The sequence below is a fragment of the Pygoscelis adeliae genome, unplaced genomic scaffold, assembly GCF_000699105.1.
Source record: "Pygoscelis adeliae isolate BGI_AS28 unplaced genomic scaffold, ASM69910v1 Scaffold501, whole genome shotgun sequence".
Taxonomy (NCBI): domain Eukaryota; kingdom Metazoa; phylum Chordata; class Aves; order Sphenisciformes; family Spheniscidae; genus Pygoscelis; species Pygoscelis adeliae.
Window position 1 is genome coordinate 181,775 of NW_008824048.1, and position 12,752 is coordinate 194,526.

Here is a 12,752-nt window from a genome sequence, read left to right on the forward strand (position 1 = left end):
TTTTTCTATCAAATAAAAATAATTCTGCAGAATAATATCAATAAGGGATCCTAAAGATGTGTGGGCAATCATTGTAAGAGCACAGTGACAGCCTCTTGCATACTATAGTCCTAGAATTAAGTCTGTAGGAAGGGTTGCAGTCTGTCTAAAGATACTGCTTTCTTAACCTTTAACTTTGTTAAAAATGAAGATGCAATAGCAAGTTCTTTTCTTCATACAAAACCCTGAAGTTTCTGAGTGCTTGGTAATGTAAACATTTACCTGCACTAATTAAAAAAAGAAGTAAGTGTTTCTAATAAAAACATGAAGAGTAGATGTAGCTACAAAATTTTCACAGGAACAGTAACAGCAAAGCTAAAACCATTACAGTGGTGGGTCATGAAGGCACCCATCCTCCAGAACAGTTCCCATATTAAAGTAGATGCATCTTTTCTGTGGAAAATGTTTAGAAAGTCAGAAAGTTATTTTATTAGCTTCTTGCCTATGAATACCACTGCTGGATTAGTTATTTGTGAAATTATTAGAATTCAGCTCGCAATGTTTTAGTTTTACTTTAGAAATAAACTGCTTCAAAATGCATACCAAAGTCCATTGAACTCAAAGGTCTTCATCCAGCTCAGAAAAAAATGAGATACTTGTTTATAGAAACAGTGGTAGTGGCAGACAGCAGTACAAGATAGTGCAATGAAAAGAGAAATAAATTTCCCCTGTTTAAATTATGCTTTTTTGGAGAGTTCTAGAACAAACTTACTTAAACCTAATGCATTCTTGCAGACTCCAGAAGTAATAAGAGAAACAGGAATGAAAATAGAATGAGGCAGTGCCCAAGCGGAGAGAGAGAACCTCACTTTCTTCATTTTTTAAAGCCTGTCAACTTGTTAAATAGCATCTCCAAGTGCTCTGACTCTCACAGGAGGCCCTAGCATCTTGGGGAGATTGTAGTTCACACTTAGATACTTGGGTCTTTCCCCTAATAAAGTGGAAATCGCACGACATAAATGCTGTTGAATTGTAGCTCTACGCTTGAGGACAAGAGGGAGTTAAAAAAAAAAAAAAAGGAGATGAATGGTCAGACAAACATTTCTTTTCTCTGACTGTGATCAGAAAATATGCATACAGAATAAAATTCCCCTTTGTATTTTCATAAGCTGATCATACATATGAGCTTTTAGAAAAGTGATTTAAACAAAGCCATAGGAAAAAAGAAACTATATGGGACTACGATTTTCTCAACTTCCTCAATAAAGAATGTATCTAGTGTCTTTCTAAAGAAATCCAAAAGCACAAAGTTCATGCAATAGAACAGTGCCAACCTGTGCAAGACGCTGACCCATGCAAGATAAAAAAAACTTAAAACACTCTTCCCAGCCAGACTGTAAAAATACTAAATTTCAAGTTACAGACAGGAACTTCAGCAAATATCAATTTCATATTCTACTTCAAGTACTTAAAGTGTATGACGTGGGCATTATCTTTCTGTTGCAAAAATTTCAGTTCACTTTTCAAGAAGTCCTCTTTTTTTTTTTTTCTCTGAATTATGGTTATCAGCAGTTGAGAAGCAACAATACAGCAGTGGCATGCAAAAATCAAAATATAAGTGCATACTCCCAGGTGGTGGTAGGTGACAGAGGGAAGGGTGACTAACCTTTACTTAGCAAAGGAGAAAGGAATGCATCTTGCATGTGTGGTCCATGGGATGAAACTGTGTCAATCTCTCTCTGAGAGGAGCTGATAGTGCCAAGCCAGCTGCGACTCCGAGGTACATTTGAAACCCCTGTGTCCATTTCCATGTTTACAAAGGTGTCTGCAGACTGAGATTTTAGCAGCTGCTCCCCCACGGCTAAAAAAAAGAACCCACCAAAGAAAAGTCACGTAACCATCAAAAAGGAAATTTGGAAAGTTCTCTCTAGGCATTTCAGGAAGCTAAAACTTCTATCTAAGTCAATATTCAATTAGTTTGCTGAGGGATCACCAAAAGCAGGGGAATGCAGCAAGTTTAGGTATTTCAAGAATTTCTGATCAGCTTTTTATGTCAGCACTGGCATAAAAGAAATATCAGCTGATGAAGTGTTAGCATCAATAGAACTAAATAATGGTGCTGCTACTACCAAAAAGAGGGAGACTTGGCAGCTAGTGTCAACTTTGCCCTAGATAAACTAGTGAACTGAGAGATTAATAATATAAAGGAGGTTTACCGCAAGTCCTCAAAATTCTTACCCTTTAACATAAAGCAAATTTCAAATACTAGGAACATTACTTTTTTAAATATAAAAAAGTTAATCAAAACCTCATCTAAAGACTAACAATGTTGATTTTAGTAATTTTCTGTAGCCGAATTTACATCAAAGAGCAATATCCACGTTCAACTCAACATCTGCACAAGTGACATCCAGTTCAGTGCACCTGAGAAAGCAAGAAACCAACAGAAACAGTAGTGTAATCAGACTACACAAGAGATGCCGTCTGTGCTAAACAGAATCCCTTCAAAAAAACACACCCTGTGTGAGAAAGCTGTGCAGGTGGCAAGCAGCCTGTTCTTTGCTTGGCTGTACTGAGGAAGGACAGATTCAGACTGATGGGTGTAGGACTGCAGGAGGGAAACCTAGTCCAAATCAACTCAGATGTTACAGCACCTGTCTTGTACTTTCCATTCTTGAAAGGTGAATTAATGGACGAAGCCGGTATGACTGGAAACGGCCAGAGGAAATCCTTGTGTAGCTTTTTCAAAGCGAACACAAAATCCTCCACGCGGGCAGCTCTAGCTCGCTCCTTGCACAGCCAGCCAATCAGCTCAAAGCCTAACTGTGCAGCAAAGCAGCCAAGGTCTTTCAGCTTGATTTCTTCTAGCAGACGCCGAGCATGCCGCCAGAGCATCATGTCAATGTACATGTTCTCAGCACAGTCACTGTCTTTACTCCACCTGTAGACAGACCAGAGAACAGTGACGCTAAGACTGATGAAACGGAGTCGTAAAGGCTGTTGGCCACAACCACAGTACATCGAGTGACCAGAGTAGTGATGGGAGCTTTCTATATATCAGCAAAAGCAGTTTCCACCATTCCTTGCTATTTATGTTCTCTAAAAGATCCCACTGCCTCAACAGTAAGTGAAATAAGGGAAGGAAGTTACAACAGCAGCAGTGTCCATAGAGTATTAAACTATTAGCAGTGCAGGAAAAAAGTAAAGGAGGAGAGACAAAAGGCACATGCCATTGCAAAGTGACTCTGAGAAACAAGTTTAGAGAACAAGTCAAGTATTAGTGTAGGACCCTTCGTATCAAAACTCTTAAGATAGTACTCTCTATGGAAAATTACTAAATAAAAGCATTTGAATTTGTACTAAGATTGTTTCGAATGTCTTATATGGGGGAAAAAGCCAAAACCAAGATAATAATGAATCCCAGCTCAGTGCTACTTCTGAACATTAATATCAATCAATATAAATTCTGTATACAGCAGTTTAAGAGGGATTCACCCCAAGGTGTAAAAGGCTTTATTTATGGCTTAGCAAAACACTGCTAGATCATGATGTGCACAGTATCACAGTGCAATGTATACTATGATGCTGCAGTTACTGTGAGCTGTTGAAGACCTATCCTTTAGCAAAACAGATCCTTCAAATCTAAGGCATGCGGTCTCACCAGCTATTTAAATCACTACATATGCATCCCGTGGATTCAAAAGCTTTTGGTCAGCAATATCCATGTAAGTGTGCCTGTGGGTATATACATAAAAAACACACACACACACTTACATGTGTGAGAATATATTCTCCCAAGAACGTAAGAGAGGCACAGACATTACAAGAGTTGGGAAAAGACAAGTGCAGAAGGATGTAGCAGGAGACTATGACAAATCTAACTCTATTATATAATGTACTTCTGTAACTTAAATTGGTAAGAGAGTTAATACAGTACCTAACAAAGTGGGGAAGAGGACATTACTACCAATTACCTTTTTCCAGATGGACCAGAGGGCATACTCAGTGTTTTTGTCAAGTTAAATTTGCTATGGAGATTCTCTGCTGATTGGGATAAACTAATGCTGCGATGTCTGAAGAACTCAAAGCCACTACTTGAACTAGGTTCCTAAAACCAAGAAAACCCAAACATACAGTCAAAGGAGCAAACATGCTATATAATAGCAAGATTAATCATACAAGGTTTGAGGCACAGTATTTACTATTTTCATCACAAACCTGAGTTGTTGGTGTAGCTGGAGGTGTCTCTGTTTCTCCAGAGCCAATGGCTTTAAGAAATCTGATCATATGACGACAAAGATCCCACTTTCCCTGCTCTAAGGCAGTATTAAATAAGAGAGTAGCATGTTGTCTGCTAACTGCTGGAACTTCCATATTCTGCAAGTAACAAAGCATAATTAAGTCATTTGCTTTTGCCATCGAGCAACAAAAGTCCTATTAAGTCAAGTCACATCATGTCACATTCAAGTATACCAGAGATTAGAAGAAGCAAATTTCATGCTATTATTTTCCTTTTTATAACAGGAAACTAACTACTTACATTGCATGATATTCTCCCCCTTCATAACTGGACATAATCTCAACAGAAAACTGTTAAATTAAAAATTTGTTTAACATGTGTAACTTCGATATGACAGTATCACCTCTCTTGCAATATATGAGGTACCATTACCTGTAGGATAATGAGATAAGAGGCAGCTGTGTCCAAGTCCTGGGCCATTAAGCACTCTTCAAATAAGTCCTTCGGGTTTCCAACAGCAGCAAAAAGGTAATTCCACAGGGCATATTCTGTCTTCCTAGCACAATGAACAACTGTCTGCAGGAAGAGGGGGAACTCTGTAATGAACTTTGCCACAGTGGGAAGCAGAGGGTCGGGAATGGGCTCCCGCGAGGTAGCTTCTTCTTCCAGCACTTCATGAAGCATCAGTTCTAGTACATGAGGAAAGTATGGTAATGTGGCACAGGAGTGGGCCAAAAGCAAGGCTTGTTCACCGAGGTTCCTAACCAAGAGCTGGCGTAAAATGTGATGGAGGTAGATCTGAGAGGTTCTCTCAACAATAGAGAAAGGAAAGAGAACCTCTAAGTGTTCTCTAGCACTGGTTTGAGTGTATAAACAGTCATAGAGCACAGTGTCATTAACAGCACCAAGAACCAAGGCATCTTCAAACAAAACAGCCAATGGATATATGTTGATGTGGAAAGGCAGCATGATCCGTCTTGACAGAAAGGAATGCGGTTTTCGATGATCTCTGGGAAACAGGGGAAGCCAGACTTTCATACCCGCCCCACCACAGCTGAGCCACAGAGCCTCCAATAAGTGGCGTTTCTGTTTGTTGATCCTGCAAGTAGTCCATACATTTTCAACAGACTGGGCTAGGACAACTGGAGCACAAAAAGGCAGCTATTTAAAAAAAAGAAAAAAAAAAATCAGAATTCACTTTTTTTTTTTTTTAACACTTCACAAGAACTCTTTTTTCAGCTAAGAACTACTCCCTTCAAACATGTTATTCTTCTAACAAAGGAAAAACAAATCTGCTTATCCCTTAACTGCACCCTAGCACCTGGGAAAACAACACTTACTACTTACATTAACTCAAAAGACATGTCTTTCACTTTTTTAACCTCCTTATACTTAGTCAGGAAGCCAGAGGGGTGAGAATAAGGGAGGAAAATAAAAACCTGCTCTCTGCTTCTTCAGTTAGCCCAAGAGTCCAACCTAGAACTGACAAAATTACTACAAACACCAAATTTGCTAGTGTTTGATTGAGCTGCAAACAACTTTTCATCTAAACTTTTCAGATTTCACTCTCCCAAAGTACTTGTTTCATGTAGAATTGTTTTTCATCGGCACAGAAAAATTGAAAAGTTAAGTCACTGATTTCTATTATTGTTGTTTTGAGGAACTTTGTAAACATACTCTGCAAAAATTGATAATGTTCCATAAACATACAGAACAGTTTTAGATAGACTGGAGATTTTCTGACATTAGTGCATACCAAATTTTGCACATAAAACTCGTATCTTTCACTGCAATACAAGTAGCAAACACAAGCAGTAAATACTTTAGTTAGACATTCACACAATTAAGTAGTAATGTTTCACAGATTCTTAGAGAAAAAGAAAGAAAAAAATCACAGGAGTAGTGATTTACTTCCAGCTAACAATTCAGCCTGTAAGTGTAGACACTGCCTTTCATTATAGACCTCTTTTCTTTATGCCTGGACCACTCCCTTCCACAACTTCTTCAGTCACTGACAACATCTTTGAAGCCATATACAATATTCCACATATATTTACTCACATGCTTCCTTTGATTAGGATTGTTATCTTTATCTCGTATCTGGGGTCCAGATCGATCCCTTTGCAACATGATGAGTTGTCCTGCTAAGTTTAGCATAATACTTTCAGCCTCACAAGCCTAAGGATGAAAGAGTTATTAGCAAATTATTTAAGCTTTTTGAACGCATTGTTTTACCCATAACCACAATACAAACCCAGAATAAAAAGTAAATTAACTGCACTGCCGTACAGATGACTAACAACCAAATTCAATGCAGAAGGACTCAGAAAAATCAAACAGAACCAAGTACCTACAGATAGATTCATTTATATAGCTCTTGTGCAAAGGAGTAAATACTGGAAAGTTTCTTGTTCACTAGACTCATTCCATGTGTTTATTTGATATGGGCTTTTTCCAACTATGCCTCTTGCCATGGGCAAGCCACCAGTATTTTAAGAAAAATAAAGCTCTGTATTCTTATCAGTATCGCCACTATATGATTGCCAGTATCTGACTGCAAAGACTAACACTGGTACACCAGCCAAAAAGAGTTCAGCCAAAAAGAGTTTAGCCACAATGGTACAGCATCTTGAACTTTTAGAAGCTGCAGTTAGAGAAAAATCTTTCTAGTTAGATATATCAAGAAAGCAAAGTATTCTTTATAAATATTTATTTCAGAACTGTTTCATGTTAATTTTAAACAAAGTCACTGGAGCTAATACCATCCTGTGCATGAAGTTTAGTTTTAAAATACATTGGTAGAGGGCCTGTATGGTAAATCTGCAGCATTGGGGGTTAAGGTCACTAATAGGTAACAACACGAAAAGGCTGACACACTCCACTAAGTCAGACACGTTGCTTTGTCTACAGTGCAGTGTTTGATCTGGAGGATTGACAAAGTTTGAAGATACGGGCTCTTAGTTAGAAAGAAAAGGGGTAATATTTGTTCAGCCTGAAGCTAAGTTTAAAATATTACTAGTGCTCTAAAAAGTTTCAGCAGCTTTTTCTCAAAATGAGGTAACACCATAGGTCAGGTAGTTCAAGAATAAGGACGCTGTCTCACAGCAAGATGGACTAGAAAACCACAAGCATATTGCCTTTTATGCCCTTGTCTAAGATCGTATCAAAGTCTCAGGACACGTTAGCGTTGTGGGACACTAAATTAGAATGAACTGAAGGAAACAAGCGCAAACCTTCAGATTTTGCATCTGTGCCATTGCTTTCGTATCTGCCAGTGGCTTTGGTACGTGGAGAAAACATATGCACCTTCACATGTCTACAGGCCTGCCTCACAGACAACACAACTTCCAAACTCTCTTAAGGTAGCTGCTCTGATGAGAAAATACACTTCATACTGCAGCTACTCAAATAGTTACGCTTAATTTGTTTACACCACAGACAACAAAAATCTTCTCTCTGCACAGTGCTTTCAGTGGCCTGAATCAGTGACTGGAGTTAAGACAGGGCTTCACCTTCTCACCTTAGTCATTGTTTGGCTGTTGGCCTATCTCCTGACTTAATCAGTGGGAGAGATCATCTTACTTTATTTTAGTGTAGTAGGAAATTTTTAGAAGTAACCTTATAGGGTCATATGCCATCGTTTCCTTTTTTCTGTTTATTCTTTGAGTAATGGACCTGTTGCTGCAAGAAAGTAACTTCCTAATGCCATGGACTGCTCTGGTGTTCAACTTTTAATACACAATAGAGAAACATACCCTTGACATAGTTAAGTTTGATTTGTTCTCCAAGATTTGGCCCCAAACTTTGTTAAGGTGACAAAAGAAGACAGGAAATAGAAGTAAGAGTTTGGATTTTATTTCCACCACCACCCCCCAATTCATACATAAAATGTCTATATAACAAGCATCAGAAAAAACATCTTCTGCATTTTACCGCATAGAAGAACCACTGATTTATGATTCATTTATCAGCCAGGTAACCTTTGAGGGCTAAGCCAACAAATCCAGGCAGCGATTCTTTTAAATTTTGAGCACTATAGACCTGTTACCTGCTGAGGCATTTTCAAGGTGATGCCAGTCTCTGTCCTCACAGATGTCAACGTAACAGACACTACAAGAAAAGGATGAGGAATGTACCGAGACATGGACACTTCTTGAAGAACTTGGATACTGGCAGTAGGGTTAAGACTGAAAGGAAAGATGACTACGTTTAGCAATTTAAAAATAGTATTCATCATAAAATTAATATCTTGAAGTAAACCTAATGAAAATAAGCAACTTACCCTCAGCAAACACTTTACACACCAAAATGACTTTCCTTTAACCAGGAATCCCACAGGCCCACATATCTACTCTACATAAAGTTAACAAATAAACCTAAGCTGGGCTACCTTATCTTGATAGTTTTGGGGAATACAGCTATGAGTGGACAGAAGACAACATCAGATACTTCAGAATAAGACTCTATTCACCTCCCAAATAAGACAATTCCCAGGGTTTGGGTTTTGCTGGAGTTTTCTTTGAAAAGCATTGAAAATATTTTCCTCTAAAGTAGATCAACAGCTTGCTTTCTCCTAAAAAAAGGTCCCTTCTTGCTGAAACAAAGATGCCATTAACTGTAAGAAAAATCACCTGCTTAGGCACTTTTAAAAAAAACAAACCACCACCACTATCCAGGAATCTTTATCTCTTCCTTAGGTTCACTAATCTTAACTGTCTGAAAGGATCTGGCTCTTATGTTGCTACTTCTTTTGCACCAAAATAGCTCCCCACAACCACACCACAGAACAAACTTTCTCTCCCTTCATCTTTGCTACTCCGCCACCACCCTCACCAATTCCTACTTCTAATGTTAGAAACATTTTTTATTAAAAATATTCAAATATATGGGTGCCATTTAGTACCTTTTTCTTCTATTTAAATTCAGGTTTCAAGTTCCTATCAGCTAGAACACGTTTGTACAGACAACTGGAAACACACGTATCTCAGTCACTACCTCCACACCTAATGTGCGTATCTGCATGCAAGTGACAACACTCATGAGCTATCACCTGTGCATACAGATAACACTTACCCCTCTGTATTTTAAAAATCTGACTCCACAAGTTATCAAACAACTCTGTATTATTGTAAGAATTTACTCAGACTGAGAACAGATTTACAAGTAGATTATACTGCAAAAGCATTTAAATACTGATACTCACCCTTCAGGCCTTCTCTCGATACTGTAAAGGCAAATGGAACAATCTGCTCTGAACAATATTACAATGTCCCGGAAGACACTCAGTAGTAACGTGTCTGCTTGCACTTTGGTGATGTGTGCAAATGCATTGTCAAGATTAGACGTTCGCAGGTAGATTCTCAGCTACAAGGAAAAGGAGTAATTTGAATACAGGTTCTGTTTACCAACAAACTAATAGTAAATCCACATTCAATTATTTTCTTTTTTGTGGAATGGCTGTCAAGGATTTCTAGCAAGACACATTACTGGGTTTTCGTTTCATCAAATGTTTTATGTATTGCATCCAAACTGGTTAAAAGACAGTACAGCCAAATCTGAAGTACTGAACAACAAACATAAGGAAGGAGTTTTATTCATTAGTTTTAAAAAGCAAAGAGTAAGTAAAACTCTTCTGCCCATCTAATTTAAAACCTTACAAAAGTGTCCCAAAATACTGTAACTAGATACCTCAAAACAGGCTTTGTGCTAACCTGCAAAAATGTCACAGTTTTCAGAACAATGAGTACACTCATGGTAGTCAGCAGAAAAGTTTTTAATAGCAATAATAAACTTTTCTGCAAAGAATTACTTACCTATTAATAAAGAATTTCTGAACATGACCAAAAGCCATGTATGTATCAAGCTTTTCATATTTATAATACTACTGTAGAATAGATCAGATATTCTAAACATGATTTATTTACTTTGGAGAAAAATACGTCACCTCTTCCTGATGATCATTTAAATTATAACATGCAAGAACAATGAAGTCATTCCACCATGCTAAGCCACCCGTTACCATCATATTTTGCTCCTGAAAAGAAAAAAAGCAAGCAAATGACAGATACATATGTATTTTTGTATACTTATACACACACACACGTACATTCTGTGGGTAATTTCTGAAAGCCATACACAATCTCTACAAGCTTTACTGATAGTGGCAAGACAATCTATGTATATGAAGTTTTTGTTGTTTAAAAAAACCAAAGTACTAAAGAATAACATGTGAAGGACAAACATCATCTTACAAAACACAGCTCCACAGTTCCTTATGCTACTGGCATCCCTGAAGACTCTCTAATTAGCTTTCTCCTTCTGGCCAGAATTTACAAGCTTGGCATCCAAAGCTACGTCTCACACAAACTGTCAGATGAGACATATGGGAATAAGTGTCTGACTACCCGCACTCAGATTTGGAAACCTTTTAATAATCAGACACAAATTGTTGTGCCAAAGCCACAAGGTAAGTGTTTCAGCCATTTTATGAAAACCACATGCAAAACCAGCATCCCTAATCCCAAGTGTGTCTACAGGTTGTTTATTCGAAAAAGATATTTTTTAATTTTCTCCAAGAGTCACATTCCAACAAATATAACCTCCCTAGTATACCTGAATAAAGTACCATAACCTCTCACCTGGGTAATGTTTCCAAACAGCTTCCATTTTTTGGTGAGTAAAGAATAATGTGCAAAACCAAACTTGCCAACAACAGCTACATTCTGTCCAAGCTTGTCAATAGCTGAAAACTGTTCAAAGAGAAAAAACCCAGAACCTCAGGAGGGAACTTATTTAAATGATATATCCTATCCAAGTACATCACTACAAGGCTATATAATGTCAAAGCCTGTAAAGTATCTTCATGTTTTCTACTTTACTGCCCAACAAATTCTTCCTTCTGTAATTTAAAACAATGATTTCATCTTCCAGAGCTCATCCAACCCTAAGGGACAGTTATAAAAACCAAATACTTTTAAAGAAGCGAGAACATATTCTTAAAATAACTCACCCTTATAGGCCAGTTGCTCTCTAGATACGTACTATGAATCTAAAAAAAAAAGAGAAAACCAAAACCATATAACTATACCAAGCACCATTAAAGTAGTGATTAATTACAGTGTTCTACAGGAATTTGTACAATGCCCATGTTTTTCCAAAACACTGGCTTAAAGGTTTTTAATGTTGGGATTCCTTTTTTAAGTACAACTACTCCCCCCCCAAAACAGTTACTGAACCCTAAATATTAGCCTGTTTTTAATACAAAAAATATAGAATGCATTCAAAACATACAACAGCCAATACTATATTATAGATTAATAGTCAAAATTTGCTCTTCTCCTTCATCAAAACCTTTCATGGGAGCATACAAGTTTTGATAAACACAGCATTCAGGAAGGACTTTCAGTGTTGGGATGAAATTTCTAATCCCATCAGAAATACACACCAGCACATCCAAAAGTCTTGTTATGAGATAACTTGACCGGGATATGTCAAATTAAATCTTGATCCTGGATTCTTTATGTCACATGGGATGATTCAAATCCAGGTTCAAACTCCAGTCCTTGGTCTGATACAAGGCAGGTAGGTGCTCTCATTACCCAGCCACTGGCTGTTCTCGTGGGTATGTTACTCCCCACAGTAATTCCTATTGTGTTAGTTTTACTCCTACACAGAATGAGGACTTCCCCCTCCTATGCCAGTTTCAGAAGACAGAAGAGCTACCTGGCCAGCTAAAGTGGAAATTCAACAGTATCTAGAACCTGACACATACATGCCTAGAGTGAAATGCTGTTTAATAATGCCTGTTCATGTACTATGTGAAAAACAAAATCTTGGGGACCTTTTAAAAACCTTTATTTAGAAAAATATCTACCAATTCAAGCATGGAAGAACACAAACTAGAATTACAGATTAAAAGTTATGTAATTTTTCCTCTATATTACAGAGAAATAGAATCTGTCCCATTACTACCCCTGGAAATAATTTCTTCTTTGCAAGCTTGATATTGTGAAGTTTTAATTACATGCTTAAATAGACGCCATCTCAGACTGCTTGGAAATACACCCAAAGTCCAAAGGCTGTATTAATCAGTTGAATATGCTTAAAGCAATTTGCATAAATAACAGAACAAATCCCTAAAGGATTTCTTGCATGTTGCACTTATACTCCCTTTCAAAGCATAGGAAAGTAATTTAACTACTCCTTCCTGAAGTCAAAAAGACATTTAGATTTTTTTATTGGCTAGGATGCAAACTCATAGCCAGAAGGTTGAGATGGCCATCATTCCTTTACCATTTGGCAGTAAGAAAAAGCTGTACCAAGGGAAACCCAAGAGGCAGTAAAAAGGCAATGATCTCATACTAGAGGAAAAGGGTATGGCAGAGATTGATGAGATCAGCTGCAAATTCCAGTCCTATAAACCCTCGCAAGCACAGAGCACATATGGGCAACCAGCAACCATTACCTGTACAACATGCCAATGTCTGTGTCCTAGTAAAGTGCTTAAACCCTGAGAATCTAAATTGCCATCTGA

The 12,752-nt window shown here is 37.7% G+C and overlaps 1 protein-coding gene across 1 annotated transcript in view; it reads right to left on the reverse strand.

Annotated features, from left to right (window-relative positions):
• The window catches only part of RIC1 (RAB6A GEF complex partner 1), a 50,948-nt gene that overhangs the window by 3,327 nt on the left and 34,869 nt on the right, over positions 1-12,752 (reverse strand). Inside the window, exons 12-23 of the mRNA XM_009333548.1 lie at positions 12,684-12,752; positions 11,229-11,267; positions 10,858-10,968; positions 10,164-10,253; positions 9,423-9,583; positions 8,268-8,406; positions 6,281-6,397; positions 4,652-5,380; positions 4,198-4,356; positions 3,954-4,087; positions 2,634-2,920; positions 1,646-1,840 (exon numbers count right to left, since the gene is read on the reverse strand). The exon at positions 12,684-12,752 is cut by the window's right edge and continues 126 nt beyond it. Of these exons, the coding sequence (XP_009331823.1) occupies positions 1,646-1,840; positions 2,634-2,920; positions 3,954-4,087; positions 4,198-4,356; positions 4,652-5,380; positions 6,281-6,397; positions 8,268-8,406; positions 9,423-9,583; positions 10,164-10,253; positions 10,858-10,968; positions 11,229-11,267; positions 12,684-12,752 (2,230 nt within the window). The remainder of the gene's footprint in view (positions 1-1,645; positions 1,841-2,633; positions 2,921-3,953; positions 4,088-4,197; positions 4,357-4,651; positions 5,381-6,280; positions 6,398-8,267; positions 8,407-9,422; positions 9,584-10,163; positions 10,254-10,857; positions 10,969-11,228; positions 11,268-12,683) is intronic.